This window comes from Protomyctophum bolini (assembly GCF_963924005.1).
Source record: "Protomyctophum bolini genome assembly, chromosome: 21".
Lineage (NCBI taxonomy): Eukaryota > Metazoa > Chordata > Actinopteri > Myctophiformes > Myctophidae > Protomyctophum > Protomyctophum bolini.
This window is the reverse complement of record NC_137882.1, coordinates 2,836,256-2,855,083: the sequence shown is the minus strand read 5'-3', so window position 1 is coordinate 2,855,083 and position 18,828 is coordinate 2,836,256. Positions and strand designations below refer to the sequence as shown.

The 18,828-nt window shown below is 43.4% G+C and overlaps 1 protein-coding gene and 1 long non-coding RNA gene across 2 annotated transcripts; one reads left to right on the top strand and one right to left on the bottom strand.

Moving 5' to 3' along the window:
• Positions 1-11,790: 11,790 nt before the first annotated feature.
• Positions 11,791-15,505, top strand: LOC308336027 (stonustoxin subunit alpha-like; the record flags this gene model as incomplete). Its single annotated transcript, XM_080793271.1, has 2 exons — positions 11,791-14,323; positions 15,440-15,505. Exons 1-2 carry the CDS (start codon positions 11,825-11,827, stop codon positions 15,503-15,505), a joined length of 2,565 nt encoding a protein of 854 aa, XP_080649397.1. The 5' UTR covers positions 11,791-11,824.
• Positions 15,506-15,584: 79 nt separating this feature from the next.
• LOC308336204 lies at positions 15,585-16,161 on the bottom strand. Its single transcript, XR_013966132.1, has 2 exons — positions 15,890-16,161; positions 15,585-15,741 (listed from the first exon to the last, which is right to left on the bottom strand). It is a non-coding gene; the product is annotated as an uncharacterized lncRNA (long non-coding RNA).
• Between the last annotated feature and the right edge of the window lie 2,667 nt (positions 16,162-18,828).

The window sequence follows — 18,828 nt, the reverse complement described above, 5'->3', positions numbered from 1 at the left end:
TCTGGCTGGGTGGGTGGGTGCCTGGCTGGGTGGGTGGGTGCCTGGCTGGGTGGGTGGGTGCCTGGCTGGGTGGCTGGGTGGGTGGGTGCCTGGCTGGGTGCCTGGCTGGGTGCCTGGCTGGATGGCTGGGTGGGTGGGTGCCTGGCTGGGTGGCTGGGTGCCTGGCTGGGTGCCTGGCTGGGTGCCTGGCTGGATGGCTGGGTGGGTGGGTGGGTGCCTGGCTGGGTGCCTGGCTGGGTGGCTGGGTGGCTGGGTGCCTGGCTGGGTGGCTGGGTGGGTGGGTGCCTGGCTGGGTGCCTGGCTGGGTGCCTGGCTGGGTGCCTGGCTGGGTGCCTGGCTGGGTGGCTGGGTGGGTGGGTGCCTGGCTGGGTGCCTGGCTGGGTGCCTGGCTGGGTGCCTGGCTGGGTGCCTGGCTGGGTGGCTGGGTGGGTGGGTGCCTGGCTGGGTGCCTGGCTGGGTGCCTGGCTGGGTGCCTGGCTGGGTGGCTGGGTGGGTGCCTGGCTGGGTGCCTGGCTGGGTGGCTGGGTGGGTGCCTGGCTGGGTGCCTGGCTGGGTGGCTGGGTGCCTGGCTGGGTGGCTGGGTGGGTGGGTATGAGCACGAAAACAGCGTGGTTGTTTTTCACCACCAGTGCTGCAACCTAACACACATACACACACGCACATGTTAACTGTATATATGATGATTTTGGGTACAGTACAGTGACAGTACAGTACAGTAGAGTAGAGGGTACCGTAGAGGGACCCCCACACAGAGTTGCACCACTCACTTCACACAGGTGTGATTTTCTTTTTTGAAAAAAAAAAAACCCTCCTCCAGGAGGAGGCCGGAGGAGACTTAAACATCAAAAGTAATTATAAAAAATAAATAAACGGTAAATGAAAAACCACGGCCTCCTCACGTATTAGAAGGACAATTTAGGTTAACCGAAAAAAAGGACGGGTGTTTTTGAGGAATCCATCCTGGTTAAAAGGGAGTTTCTTCTAAATCCTCCTCTGAAAAACCCTGTGTTTCCATATCAGTGGTGCTCAACCTTTTTCATGTCAGGGACGCCCCGGAATTGTCTGTATTTGGCCGCGGACCCCCATCTGAAATAATGTTGTTCCACCAGGGACCCCCTCGGAAGCAATTGTTTGAGTTAAAAAACGTTCGCCATGTGAAATAATAACTATATTCAAAAGATTTTGCACACGTTTCCACGATTTTCTATTTGTGTGTGTGTGTGTGTGTGTGTGTGTGTGTGTGTGTGTGTGTGTGTGTGTGTGTGTGTGTGTGTGTTTTACTCAGACTAATGCCTCGACTATCAATTGTGTGCGTTGATATATAATTGTTTACACGTCATGTCAAGGTCATATACACGTATAGGTCATTCATATTGTCACCTTACTCTTCAAGGTCATATACACGTATAGGTCATTCATATTGTCACCTTACTCTTCAAGGTCATATACACGTAGGTCATTCATATTGTCACCTTACTCTTCAAGGTCATATACACGTATAGGTCATTCATATTGTCACCTTACTCTTCAAGGTCATATACACGTAGGTCATTCATATTGACAGCCATCCCAGCGTTCGACCTGAGCAGTCGCATTCCCAGGAGCTCTCTCCAACCAAGAACCGGTAGCTATGTTTTCAACTTGTTCCGCCTTTTACCTATTCTTCATCCTATGGATTACGGACGCATGCTTTAATTCAACATGGAGTTTACACCAAGAAGAGATGGAACGATACGGAAACGAAGCAGAGGAGTTTGAGTTTCACAGCGACTATTTCCTCCTAAATGGTTTGGAATGCAAACACATTTCTTTTGGGTCGGCGGCGATTCATGGCCTGTTAACAGCGAACCCGAATCGCAAGTACAAGCCCCCGACTGGCAAAATGGATCGCAGAACTGTGATTATTTTATGCCTGTTGCTATCGGGAGACATTCATTTCAATCCTGGACCGGTTACACGATCACAAGCGGTCTCACAAGCGAGACTGCTCCTACAGCAAGAGGTACTTCCGCAAGCCACAGCCGTTTCCATCGCAACGCGCCACGGCTTCCAGAGCGCCGCCTCCATGGACTTGACCACGGACGCAACTCCAAGATCAGCCTGGGAACGCTCTCCAGCCTCTCCCCCACAGCATACAACCAACGCCAGCGGACCCCCTTATTTCACCGCGGGCGTTATGTTTGCTGAAACCAACCCGGCTGTGATCGAAACCGAGGAACACCCCCCCCTCCCCCACACCCCCAGTCAATCCAGGACTACTGAGGACAATGGCATTGACATGTGCAGGACATGTCCTGACATGCACAGTCAATCCAGGACTACTGAGGACAATGGCATTGACATTCCACCGCCCCTCCCCACTCACACCTCAGCCACGGAAATTCCACCGCCCATCCACATTCACACCTCAGACTATTTCAACACCGACGAAATTAACACAATCGTCGAAACCAACGGCCTTCATCTGTTTCATTTGAATGTGAATAGCCTCAGTCGCAAACTGGCAGAGATCAGACATCTATTTCAAAACGGTAAGGCAAACATCCTGTGTTTTTCTGAAACTAAGCTGGACGAGTCCACTAAGGACCCAGAGATAGAAATAGAAAACTATACTGTCATTAGGAACGACAGAAACAGGCATGGTGGTGGCGTGTGCATGTATATTCACAAAGACACTGAATATGTTACTCGTACTGAATTACAGCATGATGAAATTGAAACTGTGTGGGTTGAATTAATTTTCAAAAATGCTAAATCAGTACTAGTTGGCACCGTCTATAGACCGCCTGATCAGCACGGGTTCTATGATATTCTTGAGGGGTGCTTAGCTGGGGAGGAATCTGTAGAGAAAATCCTGATTGGCGACTGGAATACGGACATGCATCGTAAGGAAGTGCCTGTGTTTAAATCGTTTAGTCGGCTCTGTGATCTGCATGGTTTCAGCCAGCTAATTACCCAACCCACAAGAGTGTGTGATTCTACTCAAACTGTCATTGATCTCATTCTGACCTCGGACAAATCCAGAATCTCCAAGAAAGGGGTTATTGTATGTGGGCTCAGTGATCATTTTATGATTTTCTGTACCCGCAAAATACAGAAACTAAAATTTGACTGTCACAAAACAGTCATATCTAGGGACCTCAAAACCTACTCTAGTACAAAAAAAAAAAAGAAAAACAGGGAATGTCAACAACAATTAACGATGTAAAACCAACCTTGTACATTGTCCCTGAATAAACAAATATTACAAAAAACCTACTCTAGTGAGGCCTTTAACCTAGAACTGGAGAGACTGGATTGGTCCGATGTGCTCAGGAGCTCACTAGTCGAAGAAGCATGGCTTGGCTTTAAAACCAAATTTACAACAGTACTAAACAACATGGCTCCTCTGAGAACCATCAGGGTCAAAACCCGCTCGGAGCCATGGATGAATTCGGACATACTGACTGCAATGAAAGCCAGAGACAACAAATGCTCTGAACTTCTTAAATGCAAGTCCAAGCTAGCTAAGCGCTTCGACAGTGATCTCCAAACCAAACTGTGCATCCTTAAAACCCAATGTAACAAGCTAAGAAACGGGGTAATTGCCATGACCAAATCAGCCAAAAGTAACTTTATCAATGATAAAGCCGAGGAAATCAAAAACAATCCTCGGGAGCTCTGGAAGCTACTAAACAACCAACTAGGCTGTGGTCAGAAACTTAAAACCAGGTTTACTAACATAAACATCAAATCAAATAACACCCTCATCACTGACAAGGTTGATGTAGCCAATCACTTGAACATCTTCTTTACAAACATTGCAACAATGCTGGTTAACAAACTGCCCTCCCACTCTGGGCGTTTTGGTGTAGAGCACATCAAAGGCTTCTACAAAAACCTAGGTGTTTGTAAAGATGATTTTAAAATGACAATGGTAACAACTGAGGAGGTACTTAAGAAACTGAGTGCCCTCCAACCCCACAAGGCCACTGGCCATGACAATATTCCCTCCAAATTTCTCAGAGACTCAGCCATTTCCATAGCTCCAGTCATCACCCACATAGTTAACCTCTCCATCAAACAAGGACAGGTCCCCAGAGATTTTAAACTGGCCAAAGTAACCCCCCTGTACAAAAAAGGGAGCAAATTAGAACCCGGCAACTACCGCCCTATTTCTATTCTAAGCTCCATCTCGAAAGTGATGGAAAAAATAGTCTATGAACAGGTTGAAAAGTATCTTGCCACTAATAAATTGTTGTACGAGTTCCAATCTGGTTTCAGAACATCCCACTCCACTGACACATGCCTTCTCTATTTGAGCGACCACATCAAACACGAGGTGGATGCTGGAAAATACTGCGGCATGGTCATGCTGGACCTCCAAAAGGCTTTTGACACCGTGAACCACTCCATACTGGTTAACAAGCTTAAAGCTATTGGTTTTGATAGCACATCAGTGAGCTGGATGCAATCCTACCTGGAGGGGAGAGAACAGATGGTGGAAGTGAACGGAACACTGTCCCCCCCCCTCCCAGTGAGCTGTGGCGTCCCACAAGGAAGCATACTAGGGCCTTTACTGTTCCTAATATATGTAAACGACATGACTTCAGCTTGTGACTGCAACTTGTTCCTGTTCGCAGACGACTCAGCACTGCTGGTCTCGGACAGGAACAAACTGCAGGTTGAAAAGACCCTCAGCTCTGAACTCGGTAGAATCTGCACCTGGCTCGCTGATAACAAACTATCCTTACACCTGGGAAAAACTGAATCCATTCTCTTCGGATCAAATAGTAATCTCAAAAAGGCAGATGGCTTCTTGGTTAGAGTTGGTGATGATATTATCACACGGAAGGATCAAATTACCTACCTAGGTTCCATCCTGGAGGCCAATCTTTCCGGTGATAAGATGGCCACCAACGTAATCAAAAAAGTCAATCAAAGAACAAGATTCCTCTACAGGATCTCCTCACTGGTCGACAAAAACACCTTGAAGACCTTAACAGGAGCCCTTGTACAAGGTTTCTTTGACTATGCATCCACCTCCTGGTACCACAGCACCTCAAAGGCCCTTAAAACAAGGCTCCAGACCTCCCAAAACAAACTGGTCAGGCTCCTACTTGGCCTCACCCCCCGAACCCACCTCACCCCTGCCCACTTTGACAGGCTGGGATGGCTTAGGGTCGACGACAGAGTACAGCATCTTGCAATGGGTCTGGTCCACAAGATTAGACACACCACCAAGATACCCATGTACCTGTCTAAATACTTCCTTAATGTAAACGAAGTCCACACCCACAACACCAGAGGGAGTGCAACAAACCATGTACAACCCAGATTCGGCACAAACAAGGGACTAAATTCCTTTCGCTCCTATGCGACCAAAATGTGGAACGCCCTACCAACAGTCATTAAGACATGTGAATCCCTTGGCTCCTTCAAAACTGCTCTCAAAGGGCACCTACGGATGGCTGCAATTCGAAACTGGCCTCTGTAAAAGCTGAATTTGTATCTGGATTGTACTATGTTTTTGTATGGACGTGGTGTTGGGTGCCTGCACATATGCACACATGGCATCAACGCATGGTGTTGTGTGCAGGCGCCCTACACTCTGTCTTTGTACTATGGATTGTACTATGTTTTTGTATGGACGTGGTGTTGGGTGCCTGCACATATGCACACATGGCATCAACGCATGGTGTTGTGTGCAGGCGCCCTACACTCTGTCTTTCGTTTTCTTTTCTTTTATCCCCCTGTTCCCCTCACTGTATATATACTTTTTTTTCCCTTTTCGCTTCCTATATGATGAATTCCTGTTCTGTTCTTTAACTACATAGAAGTGTCTATTTGTTTGTCTCTAAATGTTTTGATGAATTGAACAATGTGGACCCTGTTGTAAACAAGTGTAAGGCTTAATTGGGTCGTCCACTCACAGTTAACAGTCTTTGTATTGAGTTTGTGCTTGAAATGTACTGTAATTCTGCAAACTGTTAATAAAGATTTCAATCAATCAATCAATATTGTCACCTTACTCTTCAAGGTCATATACACGTAGGTCATTCATATTGTCACCTTACTCTTCAAGGTCATATACACGTATAGGTCATTCATATTGTCACCTTACTCTTCAAGGTCATATACACGTATAGGTCATTCATATTGTCACCTTAAGGCCTATTCATAGTCTGGATTTTAGGTGGTGAGGTGACCACCGCTCTGGTGTTAAACTGACCACCGGAGCTGAAATAACGTTAAGCGGTGGTGAGTAAAAACAGAGAGAAGGGCTGGAGCGGTGGCGGTGGTTTGCTCTTCACCACGGCTCGTGACTTCATGTTGTAGTTCGGTGGTCACCCCACCACCGTAAATCCAGACTATGTATGAGCCTTTACTCTTCAGTCTTCATATCATCCTTTTACTCTTAGCCTACTGCCTGTTTACTCTGGGTTCTTCTCCTTATCATCATTAATGTCATGTGATGTCACCATCCACGTGCCTAATCATCTCAGCCCTGTATTATCCTTTATATTACTTTATCATATTTATATCATGGATTTCCTGACGCTATATAGGTTCAGATTTAATATCTTATTATCTTATTCAGTCTCCATGTTGTTGTCTGCCTCCAGCCACAAACTGGCCATAATGAAAGGTCTATTTTGGTTTGAGGCGACATGTATTTGGCCTTGGCCTGTAGTGGAAGTGCAGGGAAAGAATGTTATCAGCAGGTCGCCTGCAGGCAACGCCAGCTTGTGCGCGCTCTCCAGGCTTCAATGGGCATCCATGTGCTGAACAGAGGAGACGAGTCCTACGTCTCATCGTCCATGTGCTGCTCCAATGAGCAACCGGCGCCACCGTGGGATATTACGGATCTCAAGCCAATTAACGTCATATCAGATGCAGAATAAATGCCTGGAACATACTGTGAAGAGACTAAATTATATTGATGCATTGCACTATTATTCTCAAGCTCGTAGCTTGTATGAGCTTGTAGATCTGCTATTTTTCAATAGGTTTTCTACACATTTTGAACTTGGGACGTGAAATGGGACATTCTGCAATATGAGTATACTTTTACTTTTAGTAGGCCTACTTTAAATACATTTCGATGCCTATAGTTTTGTACTTTTACTAAAGTGCATTTTCAATTCCTTACTAAATTGCAGTATTGGTACTTTTACTTAAGTAAAACACCGCTTTCCACCACTGATTAATTCATTATCTCCTGACTCATCATGCTCTGTCCTACTAACGGTGCTGATTAACTGCTTTTTGATTTACCTTTATCTTCTTTTCTGAGTGAATGTCCTTTGTGCCACTACTGTGGGTATTCAGATTGACAAGAAGGCACGTTGGTCTACTGGCTGGTACTGGCTTCATTATCTCCTGATCCATAATGCTCTGTCCTACTAACCGAGCGTGCAGATAACTATTAACTAACTACTGATGAGATTAGCTATCGAAGAACAGTGGACGAGTTTGCCGGTTGGTGCAGGAGCAACTTCCTCCAGCTGAATATCAAAAAAAACTAAGGTCGTCATATTTGACCTTAGGACTGGTGCTCATGCACACCAGGAAATAGTCATTGTGGGTAGTGATTGTGGAGGAATACAGGTACTATAGTTGTACAACGATTGATTCCAAGCTGACATGGAATTCCAACACTCATTCCATCTATAAGAAAGGTCAGCCGAGGCTGCATTTTATGCGCAGACTGAGACAGTATAACGTCGAAAAAAGTATTATGGCACTTTTTCATCGGTCCTTTGTGGAGAGTGCACTGACATTGTGTTCTGTTTCCTGGTATGGAAGGGGACATCCTAAAGATATGACAAAAACTATGTCCCGTTTTGTTATATACCTCGGGGAGGGGTACTGTACCTCGAAAACTAAGCGTCTTTTTGAGGGTTTATTCCTGCACTATTTGTTTATGTTGATAACGCCTACAATATATCAAGAATATTAAAATAATTAGTTTGAATTATCTTGGTGACTGGTGGTAAAGTGTCGGGATGACATATATGCTCATTAATGTCAGGTGACGATGCAAGACGAGACAGACAGCTAGAAGAAGTAATGTTTGCTAATAGCTGCCTTTCATGGTTTCACTGGCATAACTTACATCACACCACCTATACGGTATGCATGTACTATAAGACTTTCTCATCAACAATACTTGTTCACCTTAACGGAAGCCACTATACTCTTGAAACTAACAAATGAGTGGGATGGACATGGTTGAATGAGTTCATGACACCAAAAACATATAGTAGCATAAAGGGAACTTGGAAAGACCCTTTCTGGCAAAAACCACAAATCATTTGATTAATTTTCCATCAAACGGAGAACTGAGAACAAGAAACAAAGAAGTGAAATCTCAGCCATATTAATTTGTGTACCATACATGGAACTGGACATAAGCTCTCTCACCATTACTCTTATTGTAAGTATTTGTCTCATCAGAAGGAACTGAACAGTGATGGTGAAGAAAGAGAACTTGGAAAGACGTTTGCGGACATTCCCAGCAGACTTAGAAAAGGAAATAAACTAAGGAATTGACATTTCAACCATGTTGCCTTATCAAGTCAGGTGCAATCATCAGTAATAGACAGTACGTTAATCATAAATAATGTTTTTTTTATTATCGTTTGATGTGCATTACCAGTGGCGTGCACAGACATTTAGAGGGGGCAGGTGCTCACGTGAAAAAAGGGCACCTTGTGGAACCGGCCGGTTGCCTTAATAGTGTGAGATTTATAGATTTTGGGGCATAAATAATAAATTAGAAGCTTTTTTTTTTTATCAAGAATTGATCAATGTCACCAACTCCACAAACTGTACACTGTACAAAAAGAAATGTACGGGAAACCTTGACAGAAAAAGACTCGCTCACCGTATAGAAAATAGAAGTAAAACTCCTTGGACTGAGACGTAAGAAAATATTTTTTATTTTATTTTATCATGCTCATAAAGTGCTCTGTGCTCAAAGTGCAATTAAAAAGCAAACGTTTCGGTCCTAAGACCTTTGTCAGTGCTATGATAGCACTGATTGAAAAGCAAACATTTCGGTAGCAAACTTCAGGGCGGGGCTTAGAATAGTATATAAGAAAAGGTCTGTCCAGTACTTTGTTGTATCAGTTCAAACCACCACCATGAAGGCCTGACACTGAACCGGGGAGCTGACCACTGAATCCATCCACACCACCACCAGAGGCCTGACGCTGAACACTGAATCTATCCACACCACCACCAGAGGCCTGACGCTGAATACTGAATCCATCCACACCACCACCAGAGGCCTGACGCTGAATACTGAATCCATCCACACCACCACCAGAGGCCTGACGCTGAATACTGAATCCATCCACACCACCACCAGAGGCCTGACGCTGAATACTGAATCCATCCACACCACCACCAGAGGCCTGACGCTGAATACTGAATCCATCCACACCACCACCAGAGGCCTGACGCTGAATACTGAATCCATCCACACCACCACCAGAGGCCTGACAGTGAATACTGAATCCATCCACACCACCACCAGAGGCCTGACGCTGAATACTGAATCCATCCACACCACCACCAGAGGCCTGACGCTGAATACTGAATCCATCCACACCACCACCAGAGGCCTGACGCTGAATACTGAATCCATCCACACCACCACCAGAGGCCTGACGCTGAATACTGAATCCATACCAACCACCAACCGGGGAGGATCTGCTGAACACTGAATCCATTCGGGGAGGATCTACTGAACACTGAATCCATCCCCACTCATAGCTGAGTAGTTAAGGCAGTAGTGACAAGAGCAGAGGCAGTCCACATCGACACAGCATCATCAGGAGCATATTTAACAAGTAAGGAAAGTAAATTCATTACTAGAGCTGGGACTCGATTAAAACATTTAATCTAATTAATCAGAGGCTTTGTAATTAATTAATCTCGATTAATCGCATTTTAATCGCATATCAATATTCAACGCGAGAACCTTTTTTTTTATGTTTTTTTGGTATCCCAGGGAATAGTGACTACGGGATTCCACTCATTTTCAACATTTTTACTGTCATATATACAGTAAAATATACTTTAGAGTTGTTGTGTGGATATAATAAGAAAGTCCCCCCCATTCTGTGTTGCCTAGAACTGGATGTCTGAAGTAACATTATGAAGTACATCTCAGTGACATAACAAAAATGTACTTCATAATGTTACTGATGTATAATTTGATATCTTATGACTTATAACAAAGGTCATATTGTCATGACTCTGGTGTAGATTAGGGGTCCAGGAAGCTAGGCCTGGGAAGATCTCACCCCAGAGATCTCACTCAGAGAGACCCATTGTCTTTATAATTCACTCAAGGAAACCCATTGTCCATATGAGTAAATCTTAATCACCCACTGTCGGTTGAGTTTATTTCAGGTACAGAATTTACATACAAGTCTTAGAAATGGCTTGTGTAAACAAAGCCTTTGTTCCTGATGCTGACAGCACTCCAGAGGTTGGAGACAGTGTCTTATCTTAAAAGTAATGTAGTCTCAAAACTGTAGTCTAGAATATATTTATGCTCAATTTGTTAGACCTATTAATACCTTCTATCTTTTTCATTACTTAGTTTCATATTCCGTTTGTTTAAGACTGAACTATAAAGTTAGTTGAATGTATGACATTACAGAGCTATTCTTATCATTTGTAAATATATAACCTATTTTGAATTAGTCTTTAGACAAGGTATAGTAGACCAGTATTTACTCTATTTACAATTGTTTTACAAGGTATTTAAGCAATAAGTATAAGTCTGTCATGACTCATGACTCATGTACACAACAAACTACACAAATTAAATGTAATGCCTTCCCATACATGCTCCTATTGTCACAATTAAAAGCGGCATTTGGCAAACACTCCCTCGTTGGTATAGCAACTTCAGAACAAGCTTCAACTCATGGAGAACTTACATTACACAGAATATTTAAGTAAGGCCCAGATTATGTGAATGAACAGGTATTTATTTTCTCCAGGTCAGCGTGAGCAATGGACCCAGGGGGCAGTGGAGCAATGGACCCAGGGGGCAGTGCAATCATGCAGCTGGCAGCGTTGGGACGACCCTTCAGTCTTGGCATGCTCTATGACTGTCGACAAGACTCGCTTGTCCCAGGTAACGCTTTAAATGTAGACAACTTTCACCATTTTTACATTAATATGTCGAATGGGTGCTCCCAGTGAGAATTCAAACCACAAAGCTTAACAGTAATAGTCATGTATTGACTTCACAAGATTGGGATTGACACTAAAGTCTCAAAAGCACTTGCCCGTCAAGAACATACACAACCTTACCCCTTATCCCTAAACCTTTTTGCCATTTTTTGCTATTTTAAAACATAAAAAGAAAAATCAACTAGCCAATTTATATAGACACGTTGTTAGCTTGTATAGGCTATTTGTACTATTTTAAAATGTTTTAAAATAGTAAAAAATGGCAAAAAGGTTTAGGGATAAGGGATAAGGGGCAAGGGGCGTGATGTTTTACTAAAATAAATTTGTACTAATTACTACTGGAATTATACGGTAGCTACAATGCAATATTATATGGCAGCCATCCCAGGATCAGTGAGAAGCCATCGACACGTTTTCATTATATTATTGATGGATTCCAAGGCTGTGTACCAAGTTTAATGTCTTCATCAAACATCAATATTAGTGACAGGCACATAACTGAGCTACTTTATCAATTTCAGGCTTGGGACTGTGGAATTATGAAGATCTGATAAAGGATATCAGCAAAAGACCCCAGCGCAGCAATGAATTTGAGATAGTTGCATCTGAATCGATTGAGGACAAAATGTCATCACTAAATGTTGAAGCGTCCTTGAAAGCAAGTTTCTTGGGTGGACTGGTAGAGGTTGAGGGCTCTGCCAAATATCTCAATGATTGTAAGACTACACAAAATCAGGCGAGAGTAACATTCAAATACAAAGCTACCACAATGTTTGAACAATTGTCAATGGATCATCTTGGAATAGACAATGTGCACCATCCACATGTTTTTGACTCAGGCATAGCAACACATGTTGTAACTGGTATCCTTTATGGGGCACAAGCCTTCTTTGTATTTGACCGTGAAGTGTCCGATAATGAGAATCGTCAAGAAATCGAAGGCCACTTGAAGGCAGCAATCAATACAATCCCCAGCTTGTCAATAGGAGGTGAAGCTTCTCTAAAGATGAAAGACACAGACATCGCAAAGGTTGATAAATTCTCCTGTAAGTTCCATGGGGACTTTACTCTTAACACCACCCCAGTGTCTTTTAAAGATGCAATACAAGTCTACCAAAGTCTTCCACAATTGTTGGGAACAGATGGAGAGAATGCTGTACCAGTGAAGGTCTGGCTGATGCCTTTGAAGGTTTTAGATTCGAAAGCTGCTCAGCTGGTCCGTGAGATTAGCATTGGATTAGTGAACCAAGTTCAAAGTGTCCTGGAGTACATCGCTGAACTGGAACTGAGGTGCAACGTTGCACTGAAGAGCACTGTCGCAAAACAGTTCCCACAGATCAGCAAGAAGCTGAGGGCTTTTAAAGAGCTGTGTCATGAGTTCAAGCTAGACTTTCAGAAGACCTTGGCAAGGAAACTCCCTTTACTCAGAGGAGGTGGGGAAGAGGAAAGTGTGCTTGCAGGGATCCTGAAAAGAAGACTCTCATCTCCTTTCAACAACAAAGACCTGAGTGAGTGGATGCGCTGCAAAGAGAGAGAAATAAACATCATATGCTCCCTCACTAACATGATGAAACACACAAAGGTTGTCTCAAGTGAGGATGAAATTGACAAAATAATCCTCAATTCAGAAACCAAGCAAGCGGTATGCTTTGCTTTCACCTCACTGCAAACGGCTGAACCATATCTGTCAGCTCTATCAAGCTATCTAAGAGAAGCACCCAGACAAGTGAAAACAGACGATACTGCACGTCCCCGAGATGTAGAAGACGAACAATGGTACTTCTCAAAAGAGCTATATGCGAAATTGAGACAGAAAGCAAAGCTTTTCATTGATTTTGCGGATGCCAACAAGGACAGGAAGAATATACAGTTCCTTGTGACAGCTACAGCAAATGAGAGTCAAAAGGGTGCATGTGTCTACCTGTATGAGGATGGATTTCTGGCCAATGAGAACTTCGAGCCACCTTTGAAGCCTGACACAGCTGTAGCGAGTGACATAAACCACAACAGCGTCACACTCAAGGTGTACGCACCGAGATTTGGAGCAGAGGACACCAGCCACTACTGTATTGAGTACCGTGGCACTGGACAAGATATCTGGCAACAGCAGACTGCAGCCAAAGCTGATGAAGTCACAGTGTCAAATTTGACTCCTAACACGGAGTACATGTTCAGATACCGAGCAGTGTGTCCAGTTGGCAGAGGGCCAGCCAGTGAAGTCACTGTCCAGACAACAAAAGCTGCAACTGTATCTCCGTCTGAATTTGCCAGACGTAATAGCGAACTCATCAATTTTGGGCCACCCAAAGTTTACAAGCTACCTCTGAAAATGAATGAAACGCACACTGATGGATGCAGGAGCTACAGTGTTGGCGAGGAAAGCACAAGGCGAAACCGCACGATCATGCTGCTTGGAGCAACTGGGGCAGGGAAGACCACCCTCATCAATGGGATGGTCAACTACATCCTCGGCATAAACTGGAATGATGATTACCGATTTAAATTGATCGACGAGGGACCAGGCAACCAAGCTGAAAGCCAAACATCTCAGGTCACTGCATACAAACTTAACCACCAAGAGGGTTTCAGAGTCCCTTATACGCTCACCATCGTTGACACACCAGGCTTTGGTGATACTGATAAAAGAGACAGGGAAATCATAGAGAAGATCCAGAACCTTTTCGGTTCCGACGTTGATGTCACTGAGATTGACATAGTGTGTTTCGTTACCCAGGCCTCTCTTGCAATGCTGACACACAAACAGAAGTACGTGTTTGACTCCGTGCTGTCCATTTTTGGTAAAGACATGTCAAAGCACATTCGGATGCTGGTGACGTTTGCCGACGGCCAGCAGCCCCCAGTTCTGGAGGCGATAAACGCGTCCAATGTCCCATGTCCCAAAACAGGTGCAGGGTTGCCCATTCACTTCAAATTCAACTCCTCTGCTCTGTTTGCAGACAATGGTTCCCCCGGGAAAAGAGACTGTGGTGAAGATGAAGATGAAGACGATGAAAACTTTGAACAAATGTTTTGGAACGTGGGCATGAGTGGCTTGAAACGTTTCTTTGCCACTTTAGACAAAATGGAAACCAACAGTTTGCAGCTAACAAAGGAGGTTATTGAAGTACGCCAAAGGCTTGAGACAGTCATCAATGAATTCAGGATGCTTTCAAGCCACAAGTTTGGGAAGAGTACTATGCGTGTTTTTGAAACATGCATGAATATGATGCATGAGAAAGATTTGGCCAGACTGAGTGAGATCGCTTTGTGGCCCCCGATCCATTTTTGGAAATGAAAGATCAGTTCGAGCAAGAGTGGGATCAAAAAAATAAAAAAATAAAAAAATAATAAAAGAACTGCTGTTCACTGCTGTTCACCAGTGGTGAAGGCGGTTTTAGCTGCGGTTGCCATGGGTGGATTTGGACACAGAAACACAGAAGAGACAAAATAAGTCGGGCATTAAATTCACTCCTCGACTACCAGTAATATTGTGATGATTTATTTTTCTCTCCTCAAACACAGTTTTCTTTGGTGGACTATGCATTAATGCATACCCCATTATGCATATATACATATATATGTACAGGTATATGGAATGATATTTGTTGCTAAACGAGATTTGGGTTTGATTACATTTGTTTAGTTTTGTTGTGTTTCTTTGGTGCCGGTGAGGAGGGGGAGTTTGCTCTCCATCTGTCCGTTCTGGCAGTGATGCTATGGGCAGTATACGGTCTTCAGCTGGAGGTGGTGGTGAGTACGGTGTGTGCGTGCACGAGACAGAGAAGGTTATAGTTAGGGGCCAAGGGTGGTTTAAAGCAGTGGTTCCCAAACAAGGACCCCCACAATTGACATTAATTAGCCCGTTGAGGCGCGGACCCCCCATTTGAAAATATACGCCAAGGACCCCCATAAGATAACTTACAGCTCTAGCAGTGATTCTCAACCCGTTTAATTTCAAGGACCCCTATAAGAGAATTTACAGCTCTAGCAGTGATTCTCAACCCGTTTAATTTCAAGGACCCCCCCCCAGTTTGACATGCATTTGTCTACGGACCCCCCATTTAATGGCATTTCTATCTCTTGGACCCTCAAATTTAATTTAACTCTTGAGTGTAGAAATGGAACCAATTAAATGGTTCCATTTGTACACTTATGAGTTACAGACCCATAAGGGTCTGTGTGGTTCCTAACTATCATTTCCCTGGGGACCCCCTGAAACTCCCTCAAGGACCCCCTATAGGGGTCCCCCGGGGGACCCCACTCCGGGAACCACTGGTTTAGAGACCATCATCAGAGCTATACGTGAACCCCCCGTGCTAGGACGAAGAAGAAGCGCTTAACGCTGTTTGTTGTTTTGATGTATTTATTTATTTTTATTGAATATCTTTTTCTGTAAGTTTGTTGTTTTTGGTTTGTTGTTTTGTGGTGCGTCGGACGCCGGGACGCCACTGGGCATCACTTTGCCCGGTTGGCGGAGCTGCATGTGGGCGCACTGAAGACTAGCGTTGAGTGGTTAGTCAGTCACAGACTCTCAGAGACTCACTGAAGACTAGCGTTGAGTGGTTAGTCAGTCACAGACTCTCAGAGACTCACTGAAGACTAGCGTTGAGTGGTTAGTCAGTCACAGACTCTCAGAGACTCACTGAAGACTAGCGTTGAGTGGTTAGTCAGTCACAGACTCTCAGAGTACAACTTGAGATAGTTAGAAACGGGGCGGCTCTCTTTGAAAACACTATAGACTAGATACTTCTCTGTGTTGTGCACGTACGTGTGCACGTGCTCACTACTACCGAGCTGGCTGCATGGGGAGATAATTAACATTTCTGATCGTAATTTGCATTTGCTATATTGATAGTTCCCACTGAAGATGTAATGAATTAGGTTTGTTTGACAATGTTTTGAAAATAGGGGCAGCCAGAATTTAAAAAGGCCTCTTTGGTTAGGCCACTTGTGCTGCCTCCCTGCCTCCCTCTCTCTCTCTCTCTCTCTCTCCCCCCCTCTCTCTCTCCCCCCTCTCTCTCTCCCCCCCCTCTCTCTCTCTCTCTCTCTCTCTCTCTCTCTCTCTCTCTCTCTCTCTCTCTCTCTCTCTCTCTCTCCTCTGTCCATTTTACAATTACAAAGTCGCTTAATTTCTGCCTTTACTTTAAGAGTTTGCCTACATTGAAAAATGGAATTTTCTATGTAATGTAATTGTTTTCCTAATAAATCATTTTGTCATTATTGTACATCATTTGTTGCAAACCCATTTTTACATTGCCAGATAAGATGAATGTATACAGCCTAACCCATTAGTGACCATTAATCAAGCATTGTATTGCTTTGCTGTTTCTAGAAGAAAATAAATAAAAAAAATAACTATTTGGATTAGAAGTTAAACCTACTGTTAAGTTCAGTGGAAGCAAAGCCACCTGCCATGCACCTGTGTACCCACTAGTGGCCACTGATCCTCCAGATCTTCTTGACTTCTTTTTAATTCCTTCCATTGTGCCAGTGTGTGTGTCTCCAGTTTTTCAACCAGAGAGAGAGAAACACTGCACCCTACTGGTGGGCCTGGGAATATCCGCACGTGTGGTTTTTCCCTCCTGGAATTAAAACACAGACAGACAGTTAAAACAGATGCTAATATGACATGGTATTGCATACTGTGGGGGTATGCATTCCTGATTTGTATTGTTCCCAACTTGCATCGTTCCCAAGTAGGCCGGTGCCTGATGGGCACTGGTCTTAGTAAACCATAACTTATATACATATATATATATACTACACAATATCCAATCTGAGAACCCATCGTTAAAAAAATCCTTTGTTTGACTAGTCAGTCTGTCCCTGACTAAAACATCTTGGTAATATGATATTGGCCTATACATGCACATTTCAAATGTACAGCTACAGTATAATGCCAGTGCCCTGGAAGCCAACTTTGTACTGTTTAATAGTATAAAATATTGATGATGGAAGTGTTAATGAATTTACGGAGTGCATGGTCAAGCAGCAACAAGCTAATGCTACTCCTGATGTCATAGCCTTCACATGTTACAGTAGGCAAGGGCATCCAATTACAAACACAACCGTAAGTTAAAATATGGAGACGGCAACGATTTACTAAGAAACAAACCACTAGTGATGGGAGATCAATGGGTGAACACATCGCTATGGGCCCATTCTAGTTATTTTCTGAATAATCCGATGAATCAATCGAACCGATTAATACACATCCGTCCGATTGTCTTTACAGATAAACAATGTATCTCAATATTAAAAATAAGGTGTTAAAGTGGAATCTGACTTGCCTATAAGCCTGCAGTGCAGATACCTTGTTTACATATACTGTACATGTATTTTTCAGAATGGACAGAATTGTATCGACATCGGTAATATCGGTTATCGGCCATAACAGCAATTAATTTTGTCGGATATCAATATCGGTCAAAATGTCTCATCGGCACATCCCTAAAACAAACGTCGAAATTTTATCTGAGAAGCAGAACTAGCAGCAGATAAACTAAGCGAAAACAAAGCAGCCAGTATAAGTATCCCAGGGTGAGATTCCCACTGTCAGATACCTGCCTCGTTTTCCTTCATTTAACCCATTCTGGCCTGAGATCAGATTCATACGAGGTTTCCACTGGACACACACTGGTCTGATTAACAGAGACGATACAAAAAACAATGCATCTATCTACTTATAAAACAATGCATCTATCTACTTATAAAACAATGCATCTATCTACTTCATCATGAAACCTTTACATTGTAAGCTATATATGGGGTTCATAGCCGAGGCTAATGGTTAGGCCTTTCTATACAAATATCGAACTATACTAAAAACAATAGTTTACAAAAAATAAACTAATCTAACATGCAAAAGCAATAACATTCCCAAAATACAGTCGACAATCGACATTTTTAAATGTTACCTCTGGCCCGACACATTTGAAAAATATTTGCTAAAGGAGAATTTAATAAAACTGTCAAAACTAAGCATATTGTATTTTATTTTCAATAAGGATTATGCAATGGCGCCATTTCTATAGGTTGATATTTTGTCCATTATTTATCTTCAGAGATTGTTTATAAATTAGTCACTGTATTGATTTGGTGATTGACTGGCTCCAGAAAGTAATTCAATAAGAGATATGGGAAAATATCATGGCATGCATAAACAACAGTTGGTCTGGTGCAATGGTATATAGGCCTATATATGGTCTGGCCAATCTAAAAGCAGTTCAGTCTTGCTCAACTTGTGTATGTGCAAATTTGAATTGAGTCAAGGATGACACCTAATCATAAGGAACACTCAATATTTTGCTCATAGTTTGGAAATATACTGGAATATACTGCATGCATACCATCAATGACATTCGCTGCTTGCACCTACAACCCCAACACACCACCATGCAGGCAAACACAAACACATGGCCGTGTGTGGCTCCCGTTCTTTTATTCAGTGAGCAGCCATGTGTCTCAGCTGTCCTGAATATGGGTGATTGGGGCCGTGTCACATGACTGGGAAGGCTCTGACTCTGGAACGTTACTTATGAATTGAGTGGGGAAAACAATATTTATCATCACCATGAAACTTCCCCAATTGAGTATACTTATACACTTAAGACAATGATTTATTGTATT